Source organism: Crassostrea angulata, unplaced genomic scaffold (genome assembly GCF_025612915.1).
Source record: "Crassostrea angulata isolate pt1a10 unplaced genomic scaffold, ASM2561291v2 HiC_scaffold_64, whole genome shotgun sequence".
NCBI lineage: Eukaryota > Metazoa > Mollusca > Bivalvia > Ostreida > Ostreidae > Magallana > Magallana angulata.
In genome coordinates this window covers 21,078-44,234 of record NW_026441619.1, presented here as the reverse complement: position 1 = coordinate 44,234, position 23,157 = coordinate 21,078, and the positions used below count along the sequence as shown (strand labels likewise).

At 31.6% G+C, this 23,157-nt stretch overlaps 1 protein-coding gene across 1 annotated transcript; it reads right to left on the bottom strand.

Annotated features, from left to right (window-relative positions):
* Window positions 1-1,226: 1,226 nt before the first annotated feature.
* LOC128168877 (uncharacterized) lies at window positions 1,227-21,371 on the bottom strand. Its single transcript, XM_052835026.1, has 7 exons — window positions 21,096-21,371; window positions 15,241-15,486; window positions 7,086-7,220; window positions 6,254-6,460; window positions 4,982-5,037; window positions 4,077-4,214; window positions 1,227-2,303 (listed from the first exon to the last, which is right to left on the bottom strand). Exons 1-7 carry the CDS (start codon window positions 21,243-21,245, stop codon window positions 2,273-2,275), a joined length of 963 nt encoding a protein of 320 aa, XP_052690986.1. The 5' UTR covers window positions 21,246-21,371; the 3' UTR covers window positions 1,227-2,272.
* Window positions 21,372-23,157: the final 1,786 nt, after the last annotated feature.

Sequence of the window (23,157 nt, the reverse complement as noted above, 5' to 3'; positions counted from 1 at the left end):
GCAATTGCCACATGCAGTAAATACGTCACCAGTAATTGGTGATATTGTTTGTTATATAATCGATAGTTTAAAAATTATTTTTTATAATGAAATATTTAAACATATATCATTTAATTTGTTGTTCTAGATCTGTTGTAAATGTCTAATAATCAATTTTATTAAAATTATACATGCTGGAACGGCGCCGTGATCATGAAAATCTAGAGCAAAATCCGTTTTCAATACCTTTTCTGTCTTGGAATCATTGAAACTTGCGACAGAATATACATTAATTACTTATCTACTGTATATGTTCATGTATAATCAATTTCTTTTGTTAAAATCGCTGCGTTGCGAGTCTTTACTCTTGCTTTTATTTCTTTTTGTATATCTAATTAAAATATATTGTTTGTTAAACCTCAGAAAAACTCTAGAACTAACACAGAATATACGCAACAGGTGTGTGTTTTGTCCAGACGCAAGGCCATGCTTTTTTTTTAAATAAATACTATGCATATATGTTATACATGTATATATTTGTCCATTGATCACAGCTGATTAAATTGCCATAAAGTTAATACATTTTGTTGGTAAATTAAGCACAATATTAAATTAAGATTTCTTTTTTTTTTTTATAGATTTTTTAAATGGCTTAAAGAAGTTTGGACATTAAGACCAATACGTTGTCCTTAAAGGTGGCTTAAAGATAGTCTTTAAGCCATCTTTACGCTTATTTAAGCACCACATATAGGGTAAAGGTGGCTGAAAGATCGTCATTCATCCTGTGTATCAACATGCAAGTTAGAAATTCGCATAAATATATGTCTATTTAAATCCTTAGAGAGGGTTAAATGGAGTTTGAAGAAGTGTTGAGAAATGATAGAAAAGAGGGGGATTATGATTTATGATATTTAGTAAATTAGTAAGTAATAAATCATGAACAAAAGTCTCAATCTTGACAGATTTTACCTTGGAATCTTCAGATTAGAAAGTGAATAATAAATTTTACTACTGATGCAGCTTTGCTGTTAAACAAAAAATTCACAAATGCGACATTGTGTCGTAAAAAGTATTTAATCATTGATGTAGTTAGCTACCTTAAAAGCCTCATAAAGCAGCATTCATTTGGATACAGATAGGAAAGAACAAACCATTAAAAGTATGTCTACACATTTTAGTAGTGGTTTTATTGTGCATTTGCTTGCAAGTTAATGAAACAAAAAAAGATATAGAAATTTCGTCAGTATTCTTTAGAGAAATCACAAGTAATTTTGGATTTGAATTAAAAGTAAAAAATGATATATCAAATAAATATAAGACCTTTCTATGTAAACATATATAGTTATGTATCATGGAACAAACAAACATTATGTAATACCAGTCTTTAGGAAATTAAAAAAATTCCATAATTCAAAAATATAAGAGGTCAATTAAAAAATATAAGAGGTCAATTATACTGAAATTTTAACTTACAATTGGTCAGCTTTTAATTGAAAATGTTTTAAAAATTGTAAGATGTCAGCAGCCAATTTTAAAGCACATTTACAAACACACAAAAATCCAAAAGAGTCATAAAGATAATCAAACAAGATATCTGTGAGCTAATGCTCTCTAGTAATACCCCCGCTCTGATATGTGAATATGCAAAATAAGCAAAGTCAACATTTAACAGGAAATTGGCATCCGAATGGTAGAAAAATATATCACGATATGGCATGCCTAAACAAAAAGTGTGTTAAAATTCCAAACATCTGTGATAAACACTTACTGAAAAATGTTTGACGAAAATTTGTTTCAAAATATAGGCAAAAAATAAACAGTCAATATTTAACAGGGAGCTGACATCCGATTGATACTAAAATATATGGTATGCCTAACTAAATAGTATGTTTAAATTTCAAGCATCTGCGAGAAATAGTTGCTGAGAAATCTGACAAATTGGTTTGAAAATTTAGGCTGAAAATAAACAAAGTCTACTTTTAACAGGAAGTTGATGTCCGATTGGTACAAAAATATATTCCATGATATGGCATGCCTAAACAAATAGTGTGTTAAAATGTCATGCTTCTGCAATGAATAGTTGCTGAGAAACATCCGACAGAAATATTTGTTACAGACAGACACTCACAGACAGACAGACAGACAGACAGACAGACAAGGGTAAAACAGTATACCTCTTTCTCCTTCGGAGCAGGGGTATAACTAATACAATGCTTTCTTGAGCACTTTATGCTGTTATTATATTATAATCAACATCCTCTTCTTTTAAGGCTATTGTGTATTGTTGATGGAATTACATTTCATCTTGGCGATGTACATCAAGACTGAAAATAAAACAACATACATAAGTACACAGTGAAGGCAAATTTGCTTTAATTTATACTTACAGACACTATAGGAGTATAATGATAGACATTGCACATTTTGTAAAAGAAGTATAGTATAGTGTCTTTCCCATTATTTTGTCTATGCCCTTGTTTAAACGGAAGTACCTGTTACTAAAAATAGATACAGGTGTCCATCATTATATATGTTTTTGAAACTTAGGTATTGATTATATAATGTGTCTAGTCCACTGATTTGATATACATTTAGGAAACCTGCATTGAGATTGTCAGTTTGAATATATAGAACTGCAATGCAGCATGCTAAAAGACAGTTGATATTTTAAACTGCGACAACTAGCAGGAATTAAATTGCAATGAATATAAATAGATTATGGCATTATTGAAAAACTCTGTTTACATTGAGAGTGCTGATGATTATATTTAAATAGAGTTAAAACAAGAATTTTTATTTTAAAATCCAGCAGATTAAATGCATGTAACTTTATTCTAATCGATCATGCTTCCAAAATCCATTTGTCAACCCTGAATTGATAAACACAACCTATCCAGAAAAATGGAGTAGCTTATATGCAATATTCTGTTTGAAAATAATTTGAAAATAACTTTAAGTTCAACAGGTGGCATTTTTTTCATAAATTATGAAAAATCAAAATCCAAGTAATATGCACAGCTCTGATATACATGTATGTACAATTGTTGTAAAAAAAAACAACTTCCTATCTTGAAAACTGTAGCAGGAGTTAGCCGTACAATTTAGGTACCCTTTTGGCAGCCGCCCGCCCGCCATTTTCACCATTTCAATAACCGGAATTTTCCTTTTGAAAACCTGGTTAACAAAATTACTACTTAGCAAAAGCAATCCAACGACTGCAAAATTGAAAAGACCTAAATATTAACACTTAAGACCACGCACAAAACAGTTTGTGGCTATACACATGATTGTTTTATAAAAGTCACTTATTAAAATTAGCTAATTTTCACACCTGACAATTAATATATATTTTTCTCATTAATAAATATATAATCCATATATTCTTTTGTTAAATACTGAGGCCCTTTTGTAACTAGATAATTTCATAGTCATATCATAACACATTCAGCACTGTATTGTTAAACGTGTCTCAGGTATGAGATACATATAAAAACACTAGACAACATTAAAATAGTGACCATCTCAAAGCGCCAATTTCATTTTCTAGTATGTAAACAGTATCCCGCTCCAGATTAGCCCACTGAGGACTACCCAAGAAATGATGATTATAAATAAATTGGAATCTACACTACCTGACGATGCTTCAATACAAGTTTTAGCTTTTCTGGTAAATTGATTTCTGATAAAAAATACCAACAAATTTTCATTAATTCTTAATTATCTCCATTTGAAAGGAAGTGTAGCCATTCATCAAACAAACTTGAATCCACATCATTCAGTTGCGCTTTGTGCAAAGTTTTCTTAAATTTGGCCCAGTGCATGGTTCTCGTGGGAAAGGAAGTTGAAAATGTGAAAAGTTTACCCATGGACAGACAGATAGACAAACAAAATGTGATCAGAAAAGCTCACTTTACATCTCAGTTGAGCTAAAAATTGGAGAAGGTAACATACATTATAGCATTAGTAATAATAGCCTTTAAATGAATTTTTGACAAATATTCTATTTTCATAAAAAGTATTTTATTTTTTTTTTTATTTTTAACAAATTAATGACCTAAAACATTAATTTGTGATCAGCATATCAAGGATGTACTAACATGGTTGTGATGGTATTTCCCCTTGCTTGTCCAGTAATCTCAACATTTTCTTCAAAGGACAGCAACGGAAAAACCATTTCAATGAGATCAGCTGATACATTGAATACATTCTCATTTATGACAAGGGATAAAGAGTCCCTGAAATTGAAAAAGAAAATTCTGATATGACGTTGAAAATTGTAAAGTAATCCCTGGCATAATACAAGCATTATATATAATTACAGTCACAGTGAATCTTTAAACAAATATGTTATAAAAAAAGGTCAGTCATGATTGCAGTTATTTCAATGTAGCTTACAAATCCTGTGTATCATATCTGTGTAGGAGTTACAGATTTATTAATTGTTAAATCAATAAATCCATAAATAAAAGTAATTTATTGATAATTAAATTAATTCAATTATGTACTATTTATTGTAGAAATAAATTTAAAATGTAATACTAAAGTGTCTAATTGAATCTTTTATAAACTCAAAAATTATTTAATCTAATTATTTACTATTAATTGTACAAATAAATTAAAAATATAATGCTAAAGTATCTAATTAAATCTTTATAAACTTAAAATTCCAGTCATTGCCAGTTGAATTGAACAACCAGACTCAGCTATCTTGACCAAATTGACATAAATTGCCTTATGGTTGAAATTACTATAATTAAGGTTCTGGGCAAAGATATAATGTACCAGTATCTAGACATTCAATTGGTTTTTAGTTTTGTCTTCTTTGATTTTATTGGTTGTTGAGATTCCCCTCCAAAATTCTTGACGCTTAGGGTTTATATATTTCTGTCACATGAAAGAGAGTGGAGGTTATATATATACTGACTTTTTGAATCATGACAAAATTTATTTGAAGATACATAGTGGATTATGATAAAATAAATAAATTTGGCAACAAACATACTCATCAAAACAGGCTGCCTCTATTTTTCCCGAGAAGTTTTCTGCATCCTCTTTGATCTACAAATAAATGCTTTCTTAGAAACAACATTAAACATAAGATATTGTTTTTATAATCAATACATATTATTAATTTTATATGATTACGACATAAAATATTTACTCTTTAATTACTTTCTTTTGTGTCTAGTTAAAGATACACATGTACAATGATTTCAATATAATACCTAAACATTTTCTTTTAACAAGTCACCTGAGTAGGATAACCCATACACAAACTTGTCAAGGAGTCTCATATATACATTTAATTAAGTTTTATTCTGGAGTGAAGAAAAATTGTAATGATGACCACCTCTCTGCCTGAAATCTTTCCAAAAGGACTAGCTATTAAACCTGTAATTTTAGCGAAAAACTTAATTTAAAAGATCATAAAAGAGCGCATGACCTGATATTGAAAAGGTGCAAGACTCTGATAGAAAATAATTTTCCCATATTTATTAACTTTCAGGATAGGTTTTATGTGTATATGTTTTCATAGAAAAGCTATAACAAGGTGGTTATTATACATGTTTTATCTAAAACAACCTCCCATTACCTGGGGCAGACAGAAACTCTCCCTGTGGGCATTCAAACAAACGAAAAACAACCTGAGCTTTAAAAGCCATCATGAGTTACTCACTTCTCCTGTTCCAGTTTTTGAATATTCAATCTTCGTTGACAATCACCATCTGGGATTTATACCAAAATCATTTTACCTTTATATTAGTGATTTTAGTTTGCCAATTATTACTTTACTATTAACAAGAATATTTGTTTATTTTTTTAGTTTTTAACAAATATCTATGGGAGTAGAGAAGAAGATTTTCTAAGATTTAATACATTTTTACTATATGGTCATATTGGCCCCACCCTAGAGCCTGAACCCCTGACCCTGGGGCCATGAATTTCATAATTTTGGTAGAGGGCTTCATGACGTCATAACCATGCAATTAGTTTTTTCCTCACATGTGTGGGAGTAGAGAAGAAGAGTTTTGAAAATTTAGCTTTTTTTGCATATTTGGCTCCACCTGTGGCACCCTGGGGGTGGTAGAGCCACCAATTTCACAATTTACATTCCTCTTACCATAGACATGCTTCACACCAAAAATGGAAACAATTGGCCTTGTAGTTTTTAAGAAGTTAAAAATATAAAATTGTTGACGAACGACGACGGACGAAAAAATATAGCAATAACAAAATATATTATATAAAGACATGATCTTTTATATATACTGACTTCGATACGAGTGGACATGTTGCTGTTAAGAGTTTTGTTGTTTCTGTATTCATCCACTGTAACATTTGTAACAACAATTCTTGTTCTTTCTTCAGGTGCTATGTGCATCAGCCTTTCTCCCCATAATTTAACATCAACCTCACCAGTTTGGTCCTTTATGGTGAGAATTCTCCTTTGGGAACTTTTCCCCTGAAGAATCTGTGTTCTCTACAATATTTATACATTTTTTAAGTCAATAAAATAGACCATATTCCAGTTTGATAATTTTTTTCTTACAAATCAAGTGATTATTTTTCACTTGCATATTTTTCAAAAACCTGAAATATAGCTAAGTATATATATTATATATATATATATATAATATTATAATATTACACTCAGATCACACACACACACACACACACACATCTCCCTAATCTCGCATACATATATAGTCCTGATGTACAATATTAGATCTGCCGATAGAACATCATATTTTAAAAATGGGAATTGGATACAGCTTAGTAAGGGTACTACAATTGATTTCAATTTTTACAAATATTTTAAATTCCAAATATTAATATGTAAAAATCAGGGTTATTTTCGCCCTGTGTAATTTTCGCACTTCTAAACTTGCAAACAGTTTCGCCCAGTCTTAAATTTGCCCACTAGCTGACAATGAGGGCAAACGCGGTGGAAATTAGTTGGGGGCGAATATTTCCCTGTATACAGTTAAGCTATAGTTCGTTATAATTTTGTAAATATATACAGCAGTACGCTTGACCATCTTTGTTATACGGTATATGTTTTTACATTATATAAAAAATTTTGTAAATCATGCAGTGAGACAAACCCTTTCAAGTGTTCCACAGATTGAAACTCGGTCTCCCTTTTCTAAAGACTTTGAAACTGCAATTGGTTTAATTGGTGGGTTTGTCCATTTCTTTATTTTTTCCTCTGAAATCCTGTCTGCTGAAGTGTCAAAGACCTGTGAAAATATAAAAAATGACTAAAAGTAATGTAACAAACTAATTCAGAAAATATGTGTTGTTTACTAAGGCCACATAAAATTAATTTTTAGATTCTCATCCCTTGGGCGCCCCCCCCCCCCCCCCTCTGAAAATGGCCCGCTCCGATGCATTTTATTTTATTTTGAAAAACAAAAAATTGTGTGGAAAAATAATTTCAGGAAAAAAAATCGGGCTCGCGGTATATACAAAAAATTCAAAACATTTTAATGGCTGCCTAAACATGTGGATTAAAATTACCGTTTGATTCCAGTAATGTTTGTTACCATAAGAATACAAATGTCTTCATGCATTAACAGTTAAGTTGAAATAAAATGAAGAACATAAAATAAACTAGACCTGTTTTTGTCTTCAACAAAAAGGTAGGGCTTTTCGACAGCCCTTTAAACCCCTGATTTAAATTCTTAATTTTTATCTCTCAAAATTGTGTATGATAAAATGAGAACAAATGTCATAAACATATACCCACACATTAACTTATAAGAAATTAAATGCCTAAAGAAAGACAACTCCAGAATTTTATATCAAAACATATCTTTTAATTCTTGAAGAAAAGTTTTAAAAATTCATATGTAAGAAAGTATTCATTCGTGATTCAAGACTTTTGGTATGCCAATAGCTCTTATGCTAATCATTCATTGAGCAAAGCGGGGTAACTCCTGAAATTTATTTTTTTTGAATTGTGATAAATGTATCATTTTCAGACCCTTAAAACCCCTATAAGGAGTCAAAAAGTGGCCCCTCGGACCATAATTTTTAAATTGGACTCTTTATTCTGTACTATTAACCGAAAAGATTTTGAAAATCGGATTAAAAATAAAAAAGTTACAGCTAAAGGGCTATTTTTAATATTGACCGCTTGGGATCCCTTATTTTTCGGAATTTTTTTTCCAGGACCTTTTCCGGTCTGCGTACCAGGTCCCTCATTATACATGTGAAATATGAAAATATTTACTTGAAAACTTTTTGAGAAAACGTAGCACGTGTGAATTCAGTTTAACATTAAAACTCCCATAGACGATTTTTTATCCACTTATAAAACCGGAAGTTCTCATATGTTTTGAATAAAACTTAAAATATATGATAATTATGACAGTTGTAACATTTCCCATGCCTCACTTTAAACATTTGGTGGTTATTTCAATTTTTACTTTTTTCATCCCCCCTTTCTTCATAGTTTGAAGCCTAATGTCTCGAAAACGGTAAGAGATAGAAAAAGGTTTTCGCTTACGATTTTGTATATCATAGCACGAAGTATTTAATTCCAAAATGTCTCAGTTTATAATTAAAAAAATAAAATAAATACAAGGGTCCTTTTAATATTTTGTTTTTTGCATCTGTAAACCGGAAGTATATAAACCGGAAGTCCAAAAAGGGACATACGGGAGAAATTAACGATTGCTACAAGAACTAAACATTAAATTTTTGTTTTTGTCTTCCGTTTTCAAAAAATCGCCGACGAAACTTTGTCGAGAAGAATAATAATAACTAGAACTTTTTTTGTCTTCAACAAAAAGTAAGGGCTTTTCGACAGCCCCATTATCCCTTTTTAATTCAATGTTCAAAAAAAAATTATTCTCTAATTTATTTCCAAGTGTTCTAAACGCTTTGGTATTCCCAGTTGCTTAGATAGGTAATTATGAGTAGTGCAATGTGAAAAGAAAGATAACTCCAGAACTTTACAGGTAGCTACACTTCTAATTTCCAGAGGAATATTTTCAAAAAATCATATTGAAGTAACTATTCATTCCTGGGACACAAAACTTTGTATGCCTATAGTATTTATGCTATACATTCTTACAGCAAAGCAAGATAACTCTTACTAAAAAAAAAATTGAAATTTAAACAAGTGATGATCTTTTGGCCTTCTAAACCCATATAAGGAGTCAAAAAGTGGCACCTCGGACCATAATTTTAAGATTGTACTAATAATTTTGAACAATAAACTGAAAATATTTTTGAAATCAAAATCAAAATAAAAAAGTTACAGCTAAAGGGCTGTTTTGTACGTTGGCCCCTGCAGATCCCTTATTTTCTCGAATTGTCTACCCAAAAACGTTTCCGGTCTGCGCATTGTGTGTATTATTATACATCTGAAATATTGTCATAATTACTCAAAAACTTTTTGTGAAAACGAATCACGTGTGATTTTAGTTTAACACTGAAACTCCCATAGACAATTTTTCATAGGCTCATAAAACCGGAAGTACTCAATATTTTTTATTCAAACTTTGAATATATGTTCAATAGGTCTATCTTAACAATGCGTCGTATACAATATCTAAGGTTTCTAATTATTTTTTTGTTTTTCATCCCCCCTTTTCTCAAGTTTGAACCTTTATATCTCAAGAACAGGCAGATATAGAGAAATGCCGACGCTTATGATTTTGTACACCTAGACAAGATGCATCTAATTCTTAAACTTGAATGCTTTAACTCAAAAAATGATAAAGGTATTGTGCTTCAAAGTATTTTTAGTATTAACCTTGTCAAAACCGGAACTGCCGGAAACAGGAAGTCCAAAACCTTTCATACGCGTGTCATATAAAAATGCTATAAGTCTATTGCATGTTTGTTTTAATATTTCTTTCCGTTTTCAAAAAATCGCTGGCGAAACTTTATCGAGAATTGTAATAACAAGTTACTTAAATAGCAACATATAAGTAGTGCAATGTCAAAAGAAAGATAACTCCAGAACTTTACAAGAAGCTTCACTTTTTATTTCAGAGGAATATTTTTAAAAAATCATATTGAAGTAAGTATTCATCCCTCCGACACAAAACTTTGTACGCCTATAGTATTTATGCTCTACATTCTTACAGCACAGCGAGATAACTCTTACTAAAAAGAAAATTTGAAATTTAAACAAGTTATGATCTTTGGGCCTTCCAAACCCCTATAAGGAGTCAAAAAGTTGCCCCTCGGACCATAATTTTAAGATTGTACTCTTTATTTGCAACAATAAACTGAAAAGATTTTGGAAATCGAATGAAAGGTAAAAATTATTTTCTCGAATTGTCTACCCAAAAACTTTTCCGGTCTGCGCATTGGTTGTGTCATTAACCAAGAAAAATGTTGTAATAATTTCTCAAAAACTTTTTGAAAAAACGAAACACGCGTGATTTTAGTTTAACATTGAAACTCCCATAGACAATTTTTCATAGGCTCATAAAACCGGAAGTACTCAATATATTTTACTGAAACTTGGAATGTATCTCGAATACTTCTATCTAAACAATGTCTAAGCGTCCAATAAAATTTCTACGGTTTTTTGAATTTTTTTTAATTTTCATCCCCCCTTATCTCAAGTTTGAGTCTTAATATCTCAAAAATGGTAAGAGATAGAGAAATGGCTACGCTTATGATTTTGTACAACTGGACAAGACGCATCTAATTCTGAAATTTGAATGCTCTAACTCAAAAAATAATAAGAATATTATGTTACAATGAATTCTTAGTATTTTCCTTGTCAAAACTGGAAATGCTAGAACCGGAAGTCCAAAACCTTACATACGCGTGCCATGTAAAAGTGCTATAAGATTATAGCATATTTGTTTTAATATGTCTTTCCGTTTTCAAAAAATCGCTGACGAAACTTTGTCGAGAATAAGAATAATAACTAGACCTATTTTTGTCTCCAACAAAAAGGAAGGGCTTTTCGACAGCCCCTAAAACCCCTTATTTAAATTTATCATATTTTCTCACAGAATCTGTATATTAAAAATTAAGAAAATATCATGAGCATATACCCACACGTTAACATTTTAGAAATTAAATGCCCAAAGAAAGACAACTTCAGAATTTTTTATCCAAGTATATCGTTTGTTTCCTGAAATAAAAGTTCTAAAAATTCATATATAAGAAAGTACTCATTTAAGATCCAAGAGTTTTGGTATGCCAAAAGCTCTAATGCTAATCATTCATTGAGCAAAGCGAGATAACTCTTGAATTTGATTTTTTTTTAAATGTGATAAAGTTATCATTTTCAGGCCCTTAAAACCCCTATAAGGAGTCAAAAAGTGCCCCCTCGGACCATATTTTTTAAATTGAAGTCTTTATTCCAAACTATAAACCGAAAAGATTTTGAAAATCAGATAAACAATAAAAAAGTTACAGCTAAAGGACCGTTTTTAATATTGACCCCTTCAGATCCCTTATTTTTTAGAATTTTTTCCCAGGACCTTTTCCGGTCTGCGCATTAGGTCCCTTATTGCAAATACAAAATATAAAAATATTTGCTTAAAAACTGTTTAAGAAAACGTTACATGCGTGAATTCAATTTAACATAGAAACTCCCATAGACAATTTTCATCGGCTCATAAAACCGGAAGTACTCAATACTATTCAATGAAACTTGGAATATATCTTAATTACATCTATCTAAACAATATATATCCGTCTTAGAACATACCTAAGCTTTTCTGAGTTTTTTATTTTTTCATCCCCCCTTTTCTCAAGTTTGAGGCCTAAAATCTCAAAACTGATAAGAGATAGAAACTCGCCGCCGCCTTACTTTTTAAACAGCTTGACATGGTTGATATAACTGTAAAATTACAACGAAATTCCTTTAAAAATAAAAGCAATATATTGATTCATTTAATTTCTACTATTTTGCTTGTGTGAACCGGAAGTACCGGAACCGGAAGTCCAAAACCTTACATACTGGTGACATTAAAAAATGCTATAAGACTATTGTATAGTTATTTCTGAAATCCTTTCCGTTTTCAAAAAATCGCTGACGGAAATTCTGTCGAGAAAAAGAATAATAATAATAATAATAACTAGAACTTTTTTTGTCTTCAACAAAAAGTAAGGGCTTTTCGACAGCCCCATTATCCCTTTTTAATTAAATGTTAAAAAAAAAAATTATTCTCTAACTTATTTCCAAAAATTCTAAACGCCTTGGTAACCCCCGTTGCTTAGATAGGAACTTATGAGTAGTGCAATGTGAAAAGAAAGATAACTCCAGAATTTTACAGGTAGCTAAACTTCTAATTTCCAAAGGAATATTTTCAAAAAATCATATCGAAGGAAGTATGCATTCCACGGACACAAAACTTAGTATGCCTATAGTATTTGTTCTCTACATTCTTACAGCAAAGCGAGATAACTCTTACTAAAAAACATTTTGAAATTTAAACAAATGATGATCTTTGGGCCTTCCTAACCCCTATAAGGACTCAAAAAGTGGCCCCTGGGACCATACTTTTAAGATTATACTATTTATTTTGAACACTAAACTGAAAAGATTTTTAAAATCGGAAAAGAAATAAAAAAGTTACAGCTAAAGGGTTGTTTTGTACTTTGGCCCTTGCAGATTCCTAACTTTTTTGAATTGTGTACCCAAAAACTTTTCCGGTCTGCGCATTGTGCGTATCTATATAAATCTGATATATTGTAATGTTAACTTGTAAACTTTTTGAGAAAACGAACGACGCGTGATTTTAGTTTAACATTGAAACTCCCATAGACAATTTTTCATAGGCTCATAAAACCGGAAGTACTGAATATATTTTATTCAAACTTGGTATATATCTTGAATTCTTCTATCTGAACAATGTTTCGGCATCTTATAAAATTCCTAAGGTTTTTAAAAAAAAATTTATGTTTCATCCCCCTTATCTCAAGTTTGAGCCCTAATATCTCAAAAACGGTAAGAGATAGAGAAATGGCTACGCTTATGATTTTGTACATCATGACAAGATACATCTAATTCTTAAACTTAAATGTTCTAACTCTAAATATAATAAAGATAGTGTGCATCAATGAATTTTTAGTATTTTCCTTGTCAAAACCGGAAGTGCCGGAACCGGAAGTCCAAAACCTTACATACGCGTGTCACTCAGAGATGCTGTAAGACTATGGTATAATTGTTTCAAAATTCTTTCGCGTTTTCAAAAAATCGCTGACGGAAATTCTGTCGAGCATAAGAATAATAATAAGAAACAGAAGAATAACAATAGGTCTTTTCGACCGAAAGTCGAAAAGCCCTAATAATAATAATAATAATAAAACATCAGAATAACAATAGGTCTTTTCGACCGAAAGTCGAAAAGCCCTAATAAACAGAAGAATAACAATAGGTCTTTTCGACCGAAAGTCGAAAAGCCCTAACTAGAACTTTTTTTGTCTTCAACAAAAAGTAAGGGCTTTTCGACAGCCCCAGTATCCCCTTTTTATTTAAAAGGTCAAAAAATTATCTCTAATCTATTTCCAACTTTTCTGAACACCTTGGTACATTTAATTTTTTTTGGTACATTAGGCACATTTTTGTTTTTGGAAAGAAGAGGGAATGGCTAAGCATTCTTGACCTAAGATTCCAATACATATTTTTTATAAGTACGCATGACCCATAGATACATGTATAACCAGTTGCTTAGATAGGAATTCATGAGTAGTTAAATGTCAAAAGAAAGATAACTCCAGAACTTTACAAGAAGCTACACTTTTAATTTCCAGAGGAATATTTTCAAAAAATCATATTGAAGTAAGTATTCATTCCTCGGACACAAAACTTAGTATGCCTATAGTATTTATGCTCTACATTTTTACAGCAAAGCGAAATAACTCTTAATAATTTGTTTTTTTGAAATTTAAACAAGTAATGATCTTAAGGCCTTCCAAACCCCTATAAGGAGTCAAAAAGTGGCCCCTCGGACCATAAGTTTAAGATTGTACTCTTTATTTAAAACAATAAACGGAAAAGATTTTGAAAATCGGAAGAGAAATAAAAAAGTTACAACAAAAGGGCTGTTTTGAACGTTAACCCATGCAGATCCCTAAAGTTCCAAAATTATGTACCCAAAATCTTTTCCGGTCTGCGCATTGTTTGTGTCATTATACTAGTGAAATATTGTAATGTTAACTTGAAAACTTTTTGAGAAAACGTGGAACGCGTGATTTCAATTTAACATTGAAACTCCTATAGACAATTTATATCAATCCATAAAACCGGAAGTACTACATATTTTTTGTTAAGACTTTAAATGTATGCTAACTACTACTACGTTAACAATATTAAGGCGTCTTAAATTTCTAAGGTCATTTGAAATTTTTTGTTTTTTATCCCCCCTTTTCTCAAGTTTGAGGTCAAATATCTTAAAAACGATAAGATATAGAAAAACGTTTATACTGACAAATTTGTAAAACTTGACAAGATACATCTTATTCTAAAATTTCTAACTCAAAAAGTAAGTAAAATTTGTGTTTCATTTAATTTTTAGTGATATCCTTGTAAAAACCGTAAGTAACGGAACCGGAAGTCCAAAACCTTACATACGCGTGTCATCAACAATTGCTTTAAGACAGTTGCATAATTGTTTCAATATGTCTTTCCGTTTTCAAAAAATCGCTGACACAAATCCTGTCGAGAATAATAATAAAAAAAGACAAAAACAATAGGTCTTTTCGACCGAAAGTCGAAAAGCCCTAATAAAACAGAACAATAACAATAGGTCTTTTCGACCGAAAGTCGAAAAGCCCTAATAAAATGAAAGATTAAAAGTGTGGCCCAAAGGAAAAAACGAGACAATGAAAGACCACAAAAATAGTTTCCTAATAAACTAACAACATGTTTGCTTTTTAATTAATATATCTTCTGCAAAGGATTGTGTTTCAGACAGAATGACAGATGGACTAATGAACAGACCTAAAGAGGTATAGCGCCTTAAATTTTCCCATTTTTCCTATATATCCCTTACAAAAGCTGAATATTTTAAGTTCTTGTGTAAGAGATATAAGACTCTTTCAGCATGGTAATTGTCTGACTTACGTTTCTTTGAATATTTTTTAACTAAGTATTGTATTATATTGAAAATTTCTGATGTTTGCAAAACTGCTATATTTTAGGCGAAATTGTATATCAAGTGCGCTATACCTCTTAATATATCCCCTACTTTCAGTTAAAGCAGGGGAAAATTACTTTAAATGAGAATAAAAATTAACTATTAAACTGCTGATAGACTGTATATATATACTTACTGTAGTGTAATCGGATATTCTAATGTTTCCATCTTCTTTAATTGCGTAATTTTTCAACAAAAGACATTTGTTCACTGATGCCTTAGTCTTCATGATAAACTTCTCGGGCATAACCATTTCATGAAGACAGTCATACTCTGTTGACTTTGACAAAACGTTTGTTACTCCATACTTTCTTCCTTGATCTTGTCCCATACGCACTTCAGTGTCTTCCAGAATATACACTTTCAAATTAGCTCCTTGAAACTGTAAGAATTTATATAAATGCATGTACTTCAAAAGTAATAAATATATTTCATTACATAAATATGTCATATAATGGGCAATGTCTTTCAAATTATATACAACTGATGGTCATTAAATTTTAAGAACAATTTATGATACAATATATTTTAATATATCATTCAGCATTGAAGCCTGTCTAGTGCATCAGTATCACATTTAGACACACCCCCATGGCAAAGTGTTTTAAGGCAGTACTTTCTTTAGTCCTTAACAGTTAAACCACCTTAACACGCAGTTTATAAACTGTTTCTTAACCTTCTCTGCACTCATGCTTAAGGGCATGCTGGAACCACAATAAACCCTTTAATAAAATAAGCAATTTTATAAGCCTTAACAGTTGATAGGCAGTTCTAAAGCAGTAAAAATATTTTGGAAAGATTTTTTTCATTTCTTAACTGCTTACCCTTGTACTCTATCTGCATATGTCAAAGAGATATTTTAAAATTGAAGGAGTATGTGCATGCTCATGCTGATTTATATTGTAAACAATTTTGTTCACACTAGGATAACAATATTATTTAGATGTCACCTTTTAAATTCTCATTTTTTTTTTTTTTTGGGGGGGGGGATATTTTACAAGGAGTTTCAGCCACATATAATAGTAAATTTCATATGGCCATCCATGCATTGTTTGGTTAAGTTAGTACTAGTTATAATAACTACCCTTACAGAAAAGAATTTAATGCCATTGAATTTCCATTATTTCTGCAGTTTATTTCTGGCCATTGAAACCCCATTGCTTTTCCAGTTACCAAGATGTCACATAAAATGGCATTATATAATATTGTCTTTTCCAGTTTCCAGTTAAAACACAGTGATCGAAAACTCAGTGAAAGTCCATTGAAACGACTACACCATTGAAAATGAATAGCTATGCAAATAAGTTTGCACCAGTTTAATGATGTCATCTTTCAATGCCAATTAATTAATGGAAAAAGGATGCTTTACACGGTGAAATACATTGAAAACCATGCAATGGAAAACCCATTGATTTTCCATTGATTATTATTTGACTGCTTTATAGAAGATAAGTAGGTCAAGATCAAGTTGCATCATAAGATAACCCTGAATGTTTTGCACAATACTGACCCAGAGAAATCTTAATATAGAATTCAAATCTCCCCATAATGCTTAATTGTTATACATGTAACTGTACAAAATTCATAAGAGCAATAAATAAGGACAACTTAATTGTGCTTGATATTAGGTAAATATTATCTAAATGTTCTCATGTATGCATGTGCATAGCCGCATACTTACATGCATACATTATTTACTAGTTTATTGACTTCCAAATACATTTATCTAAAATGGTAAACATGAAGCTATATTACATAACTCTTTTTTTTCAATACATCCATGCACGCTGCTTGCAACACTAATAAATCACTTGATAGTATGTATATATTAATTATTCTTTACGCAAATATATTAATATTTGTATCAAATCATACAAGTGTAGGAATTTAATATCAAAAATTATAATTACCTCAAGTGACCAAGAATATATCCCCAGAAAAATTTCCATAAATTCACTGTATAAATATGCCACAAAAGAGCTGGATGCCCAACAATAACACATTTTTCCTGACCATGAGGCCAGCATTTTTTGAAATTTCGATTTACAAACCCGCCGACCCTATTTTTTTTAAAATTAAAAAAAAAATAAAAGGACCTGAACGAAATATTAATTTTATTTTTTCCTCCGACCCCAAATTTTCTTTCTGGTAAAAAAAAAAATAAACTGATAAATGTTGATGCAATCACGTATGTGTATTATGAATTATTGTTGTTCATGCATTGATTAAAAAGACGAAGTTCTTTCTGATCAAGTCACGGGCACTAGAAGTTACAAAAAAAAAAAAACAAACAAACAAACGATAGGGCCTACTGCTGTTTGCTTTCGTCCAACCCTACAGTTTACGACCCTATTAAGTTTTGTGATCGGCAACTTAGCCAGAATTTCCTCAAAAAAGAGAAGTTGAAGTCTTTTTCTAAGTTCACGATTCCGTAAATTTAAAAAAAAACCTAATTGGCAAGAAAATGATAAGCTACTTATTTAAAAGACATTTTTGCAAAATAAATACTAAAATAATCATAATTAACAGTTTGGAAATAGATCCTCTACATAACTGCTGTAAGTGGGTCATAGGGTTGGACTAATAACCCTAAACACACTGAAGCACAGGAGTCTTATAACTGAAGGAAAGAGAATGATTTTATTTGTCATTAAGCTAACAAAATAACAAAACATTTCCTTTATCAAAGAAATAATTACATAAACAAATAAAATTTTAAAAATTAGACCAGCTTTTTTAAATTAAAAACTTGTTTGATTTTTTACTGACATTTATGGACATGCTTCTAATCTAATTTATTTTCAGTAACAATATTTGAAATTTTGAATTTGTGAATAGCATTGTTAACTTAATCAATTAAATGATTTCTCAAACTTATTCCTATTTTTTTGCAAGGGAGAAGTGAAAACTCCCTTAATTCTTTTGGTTTTTATCTATATGTATAGTATGTGCTGGTAATATATAAAAAAGAAAACCCTTCTTTTTAAACATGCATATACAATATATTAATTAACACAAATTTTTAGTGCCCATGGATAAAATATGTTTTGATGATAAGAACATCATCACAACCAAAAGTACTTAATATATATTTTAAAAAATGGCAGCTCCTGAACATGTGTTCTTATTTTAAAAATAAAAAAAATATTGTTGAAAAATTGTTTTATTTTAATTTTTTTTTCTCGACGGAGAAATTTTTCAATTTTATTTTTATTTTTTTCCCCTCCTCCCCCCCCCCCCCCCAAACATTTTGAAAAATATTTCATAAATCTAAAAATTAAAAAATGCTGGCCTGAACATCACATTTAGGCTCCAAGATGAACATTCAAAATTTGCAACTCAACTTCCTGTTATGCAGTGATCTTAATTCTTAGTGGTCAGTTTATCTGGCAGAGGCCAGTGACCCAGATTGGCACTTACTCAGCTTGAAATACAATGTAAATCTAAAAGTGTGTATTATAAAGAATTCCATTTAACTGCTCCTGAAAATAAATGGTATTTTAATTACTGGGAGACAGTAACATATATTGAAGTTTAAGTGAAATGGAAAACTGGTGTACGTTTCACTGAGAGTTGCAGGCCATTGAAAATGCAGTTATCTGAAAACTGCTTTTTAACTGGTAGGTATAAAACTCAGGTCTGATGAAGACACAAGATAACTAAATGCACAATCAATGGTATTTGAATGAAAACTGGAAAATCAATGAAAGTTCAATGGAATTTCAATGGAAAAAAGTCAGTTCTTTTCTCTATAAGGGTAAGATATAATCATCAGAGGGCACCTGCTCCAAAAACTCAATAACCAGCTCAAAACTCTTAACCTCATCCAGCACCCATAAGCTTTGATGATCGACTCACATAAGAAGCCTGCGCATTATCAAATGCATCATGAGTATCATAAGACATATCCCATGGCGAAGTGAACTGCCTATTTTAGCAGTAGATAGGCAGTTCTTAGGCAGTTTTCAAATGGCAGTTTTTGAGCAGTTTCAAGCAGTATATTAAATATTTTAGTTGCAGTTCATAACTGCTTTAGGTAAAAGTGTAATCAGTTATTCTAAGCAGTTTTCTTAGCAGTCTTTAACTGCAGTATAAGCAGTTATAGCTTAATAGACATATCACAGGGGACTTGCATCATTATAGAATTCATTTTTAACCAGTTACAAATCTGGTCACTGGCCACCAGGCCACATAAACTGACCATTCATAATCAAGAGATAACAGGAATTTGGGTTGCAAGTTTTGAATGTATCAGTGGCACAAGGGACAGTTATAAAGAGTGCATGTATTTATATAATTCATGACAGAAAAAGTTGTGTCTGGACAAACTCAAGTAAATTTATGGAATTTAATTATGTTCAAAGAATATTTACACATTGCTTTTAAGGTATTAAATATTTCAAATAAACTTTCATTGAACAGTTTTACTGGCCTGGTTAGATCACTTAATTAAGGGTAAATACCTCGGTATCCCCTATCTTAGGGTGCTTCCACACAAGTTTCGGCTTTTTTGACCAAATGGTGTTTGACTAGAAGATTTCTAAAGATTATATAACTGTATATATTCCTGTGTAAAACCTCGACCCCCCCTCCCCATTGTAACCCCACCTTACCCCCAGGGACAATCATTTGAAGAAACTTGATTCTACACTATTCTGAGGATGAAGATGCTTCCCACAGGTTACAGCTTTTCTGGCCAATTGATTTCTAAGTAGAAAATTAAAAAAAAAATTGTATATTCATATGTAAAACTTCTACCCCCCCCCCATCCCCCCCATTGTGGCCCCACCTTACATCCAGTGACTATGATTAGAACAAACTTGATTTCAAACTATCTTTGGATACTTCCACACAAGTTTCAGCTTTTCTCACCAAATGGGTTCTGAGAAGATGATTTTTAAAGATATACTCTATATTTTCCTTTGTAGAATTTGAGCCGCCCCCCCCCCCCCCCATTGTGAACCCACCATACCCCCGATTACCATAATTTGAACAAACTTGAACATACACTATCTGAGGATGCTTACACACAACTTTCATCTCCTCTGGCCAAATGGTTTTTTAGAAGAAGATTTTTGAAAAATCGATATCAACAAATTTTTTAATAAATTTTAATTATCCCCCCCCACTCGAAAGAGGGCATGGCCCTTCATTTTAACAAACTTGAATCCCCTTTACCCAATGATGCTTTGTGCCAAGTTTGGTTCTGCAGAAGATGTCGAAAATGTAAACAGACAGATGGACGCCGGACAAAATGTGATCAGTAAAACAGGTGAGCTAAAAAGCGATTGTAGTATTTTTTAAAAATCTGCTTCTAACTGCGGAAAATGACAATATTTCCTGTATATTCCTCAGAGACATATTTAACAAAGATTGGCAACTGATCAAAATCTCGCGGTCCCTATTGTAAAGTATTCCCTGATTTTATCAGTTTATCTTTCAAATAAACAACTATATCGAAATATAAACAGCTAAAACCTATTTCCAAAACATTCAAAATATGATATTTTCATGAATTTATGTATTATAAACAATATTAAAACAGTAAGCAGTTGGCTACCCGTCGTCTGAGATTTCGCCAATTTTTTTAATTCAATTTTTTTGTCTCAAAAATGTCCAAAACCTATGCCTATTTTTCATAAAAACAATATACTTTTGGTTTAAAATCATTATCTCAGTTTACTAAAAAGAAAAAGGTCGGTCCCGTTACATTTTTCAACAACGAATCACGCTGATGGCGGAGTTGCCAATCTCTGTTATTTATGTCTCTGCTAAAAAGAACCAGACGTTCGATTTTCTTCAAACTTTGCAAATAAACTAAAGTTGCTGTAAATTACATATGGTTAAACAATAAAGAGTTTTGCTTTTGTAGACTTTCCATTTTAAAAAACCAAATCGGCCTGCATGTGTCAAACCTGTTTAAAGTTGCGTACGTGTTCGCCTGGAAATCCTACGCAATCCTAAATAATTTAGACAACAACATTAACTTACAAATGTTGAAGATTTCATTTTTTTGGACGGTCCAGCTTCGTCTGCCATCTTGTTTGCACCCTTGTTCGTGGGAAAGTGACAGTGGCGGGAATTTTTTCTGAGTAACTCGCTAAATTTAGACGTTCGTCGCTTTGCCGGCATCAAAGACATGCCGCCGAAGTACCCCTGCAGTACGACCGACTTGCAGCCCGCTGGGTCGCTTTGTCGGCATTAAAGAAATGCCGCCAATTCAATGACTGTACATGCACACAACATTAAGCAATTGCGGGAAATAACCGTTCTGCAAAAAATAAGGCCATGTGTCAATTATACTAAATGAAGACTGTTTACTATTTATTCCGTATATAAATAAATATATACATCCATACGTATACATGCGTTTATTGGGATATGTCGTTTATATGTACCCATTTCCTGAACACTATAAAACACAAAAATCTCTCTCTCTAATTCTCTCTCTCTCTCTCTCTCTCTCTCTCTCTCTCTCTCTCTCTCTCTCTCTCTCTCTTTGATTCTTTAGTGCTAAAATTTGAGGCCCCGAGTTAAAAAGGTAAAAGCATGGTTCCAACACAGATTTGATTGTAAATTTTTAACTTTTCTATACGGCAAACGACATCACTACAATATAGTCAAAAAGTCTAATACATGTGACTGTACTCTCTCTCTCTCTCTCTCTCTCTCTCTCTCTCTCTCTCTCTCTCTCTCTGGTATTGTTATATTTTTCTGTCACCTTTTCAGAAAAACGCTTCAGCCGATTTTGATGAAATTAGCAGATCTTACTCTTGACAAAATTTCTAAGAAAATTACACGACATTTTTTAAATCGACACTTTCGATCCCCAGATATTAACGATTTTATATTTTTGCTTCTTCACGATTTTATTCAAGAAGTATCAAAATAGAACTTTTAAATTTTTAGAGCTGATAGAGAGTCTTCAGCCGCAGTGCCCATGCATATCCGAACGTACGTCCGCCGTCACTTTCGGTCGTCACCGGAAGAAAACCAAAAAAAAAAACATATGTGTGCGTGTCTGTGTCTGTGTGTGTGTACAGTGTGTAATGTTTTACTGGTTCAAAAAAAAAATTAAAAAAAGAACCCCACATTCATTTAAACAATATATTAATTTTGCGCGTAAAATTGGAATGAATATAGTGCAACGTTTTCGACCAATTTGACCGGTACCTGCAAAACCGTAATATATATATATTCTTTCATCAAAAATAGCACAGACAAGCGTTTCAATTGAGGATTAAACATTTATCTGTATTTATTTTTATTAATTACTGCCGAAACTTTAATGTATTCAGACGGCACACTTCAACACATGTAGCATTTTTTTTCACATTGCCTATATTTAATCTGTCTTTTTATCAATTATCACCTTGTTAGAGTTCGTGCAGGAGGCGAGGCCACCATTTAGAATTTTATAAGGTAGATAATATATTAAATACTTATGAAAATATAATATTTAAAAAATTGTGAAGTCTCCTTCATTATTTAATTTGTTTTTAATAAAGAAATTGTAGTTTTAATTTTGTTTGGTTTTTCGTTTGCCCTTTAATTGAAGGATGTACATGAGGAAACAGTAAAGTCGCAAGCCATCCGCTATTTCCAAAAACAGAATATGGACACAAAATCGTTTACGACGATGGCACCGGCCGTGAATCAATGTACACCACCTCCCAACCAATTTACGATCTTGACAGTTTCGTAATATATTTATTTTTTTCCGTCTTTTTACAAAAGGAAACTATTCTTTCAATTTTACACACGGGCGACAATACTTATTTGCAAAATCCGATACATCTTCAGTACGCTTTACTAAAAACGATTTGTGACGTCAGCTTGTTTACACAAGTGGAAGATCTGCATAGTTCGGAGTCAGCAAAACTATTGTTTACTGTCTGTTACAAGTCTAACAAAACTTCTATAACGTGTCCCAGCTCAAGAATTCACCGTAAGTATGTGCTGTACATCGAAATTGCTGGATTTTAATGTTAAGCTTTTGAGCGGCGTACTTTAGTTGCAGCAGATACATAAAATATGCTTAGGCTTATTTATG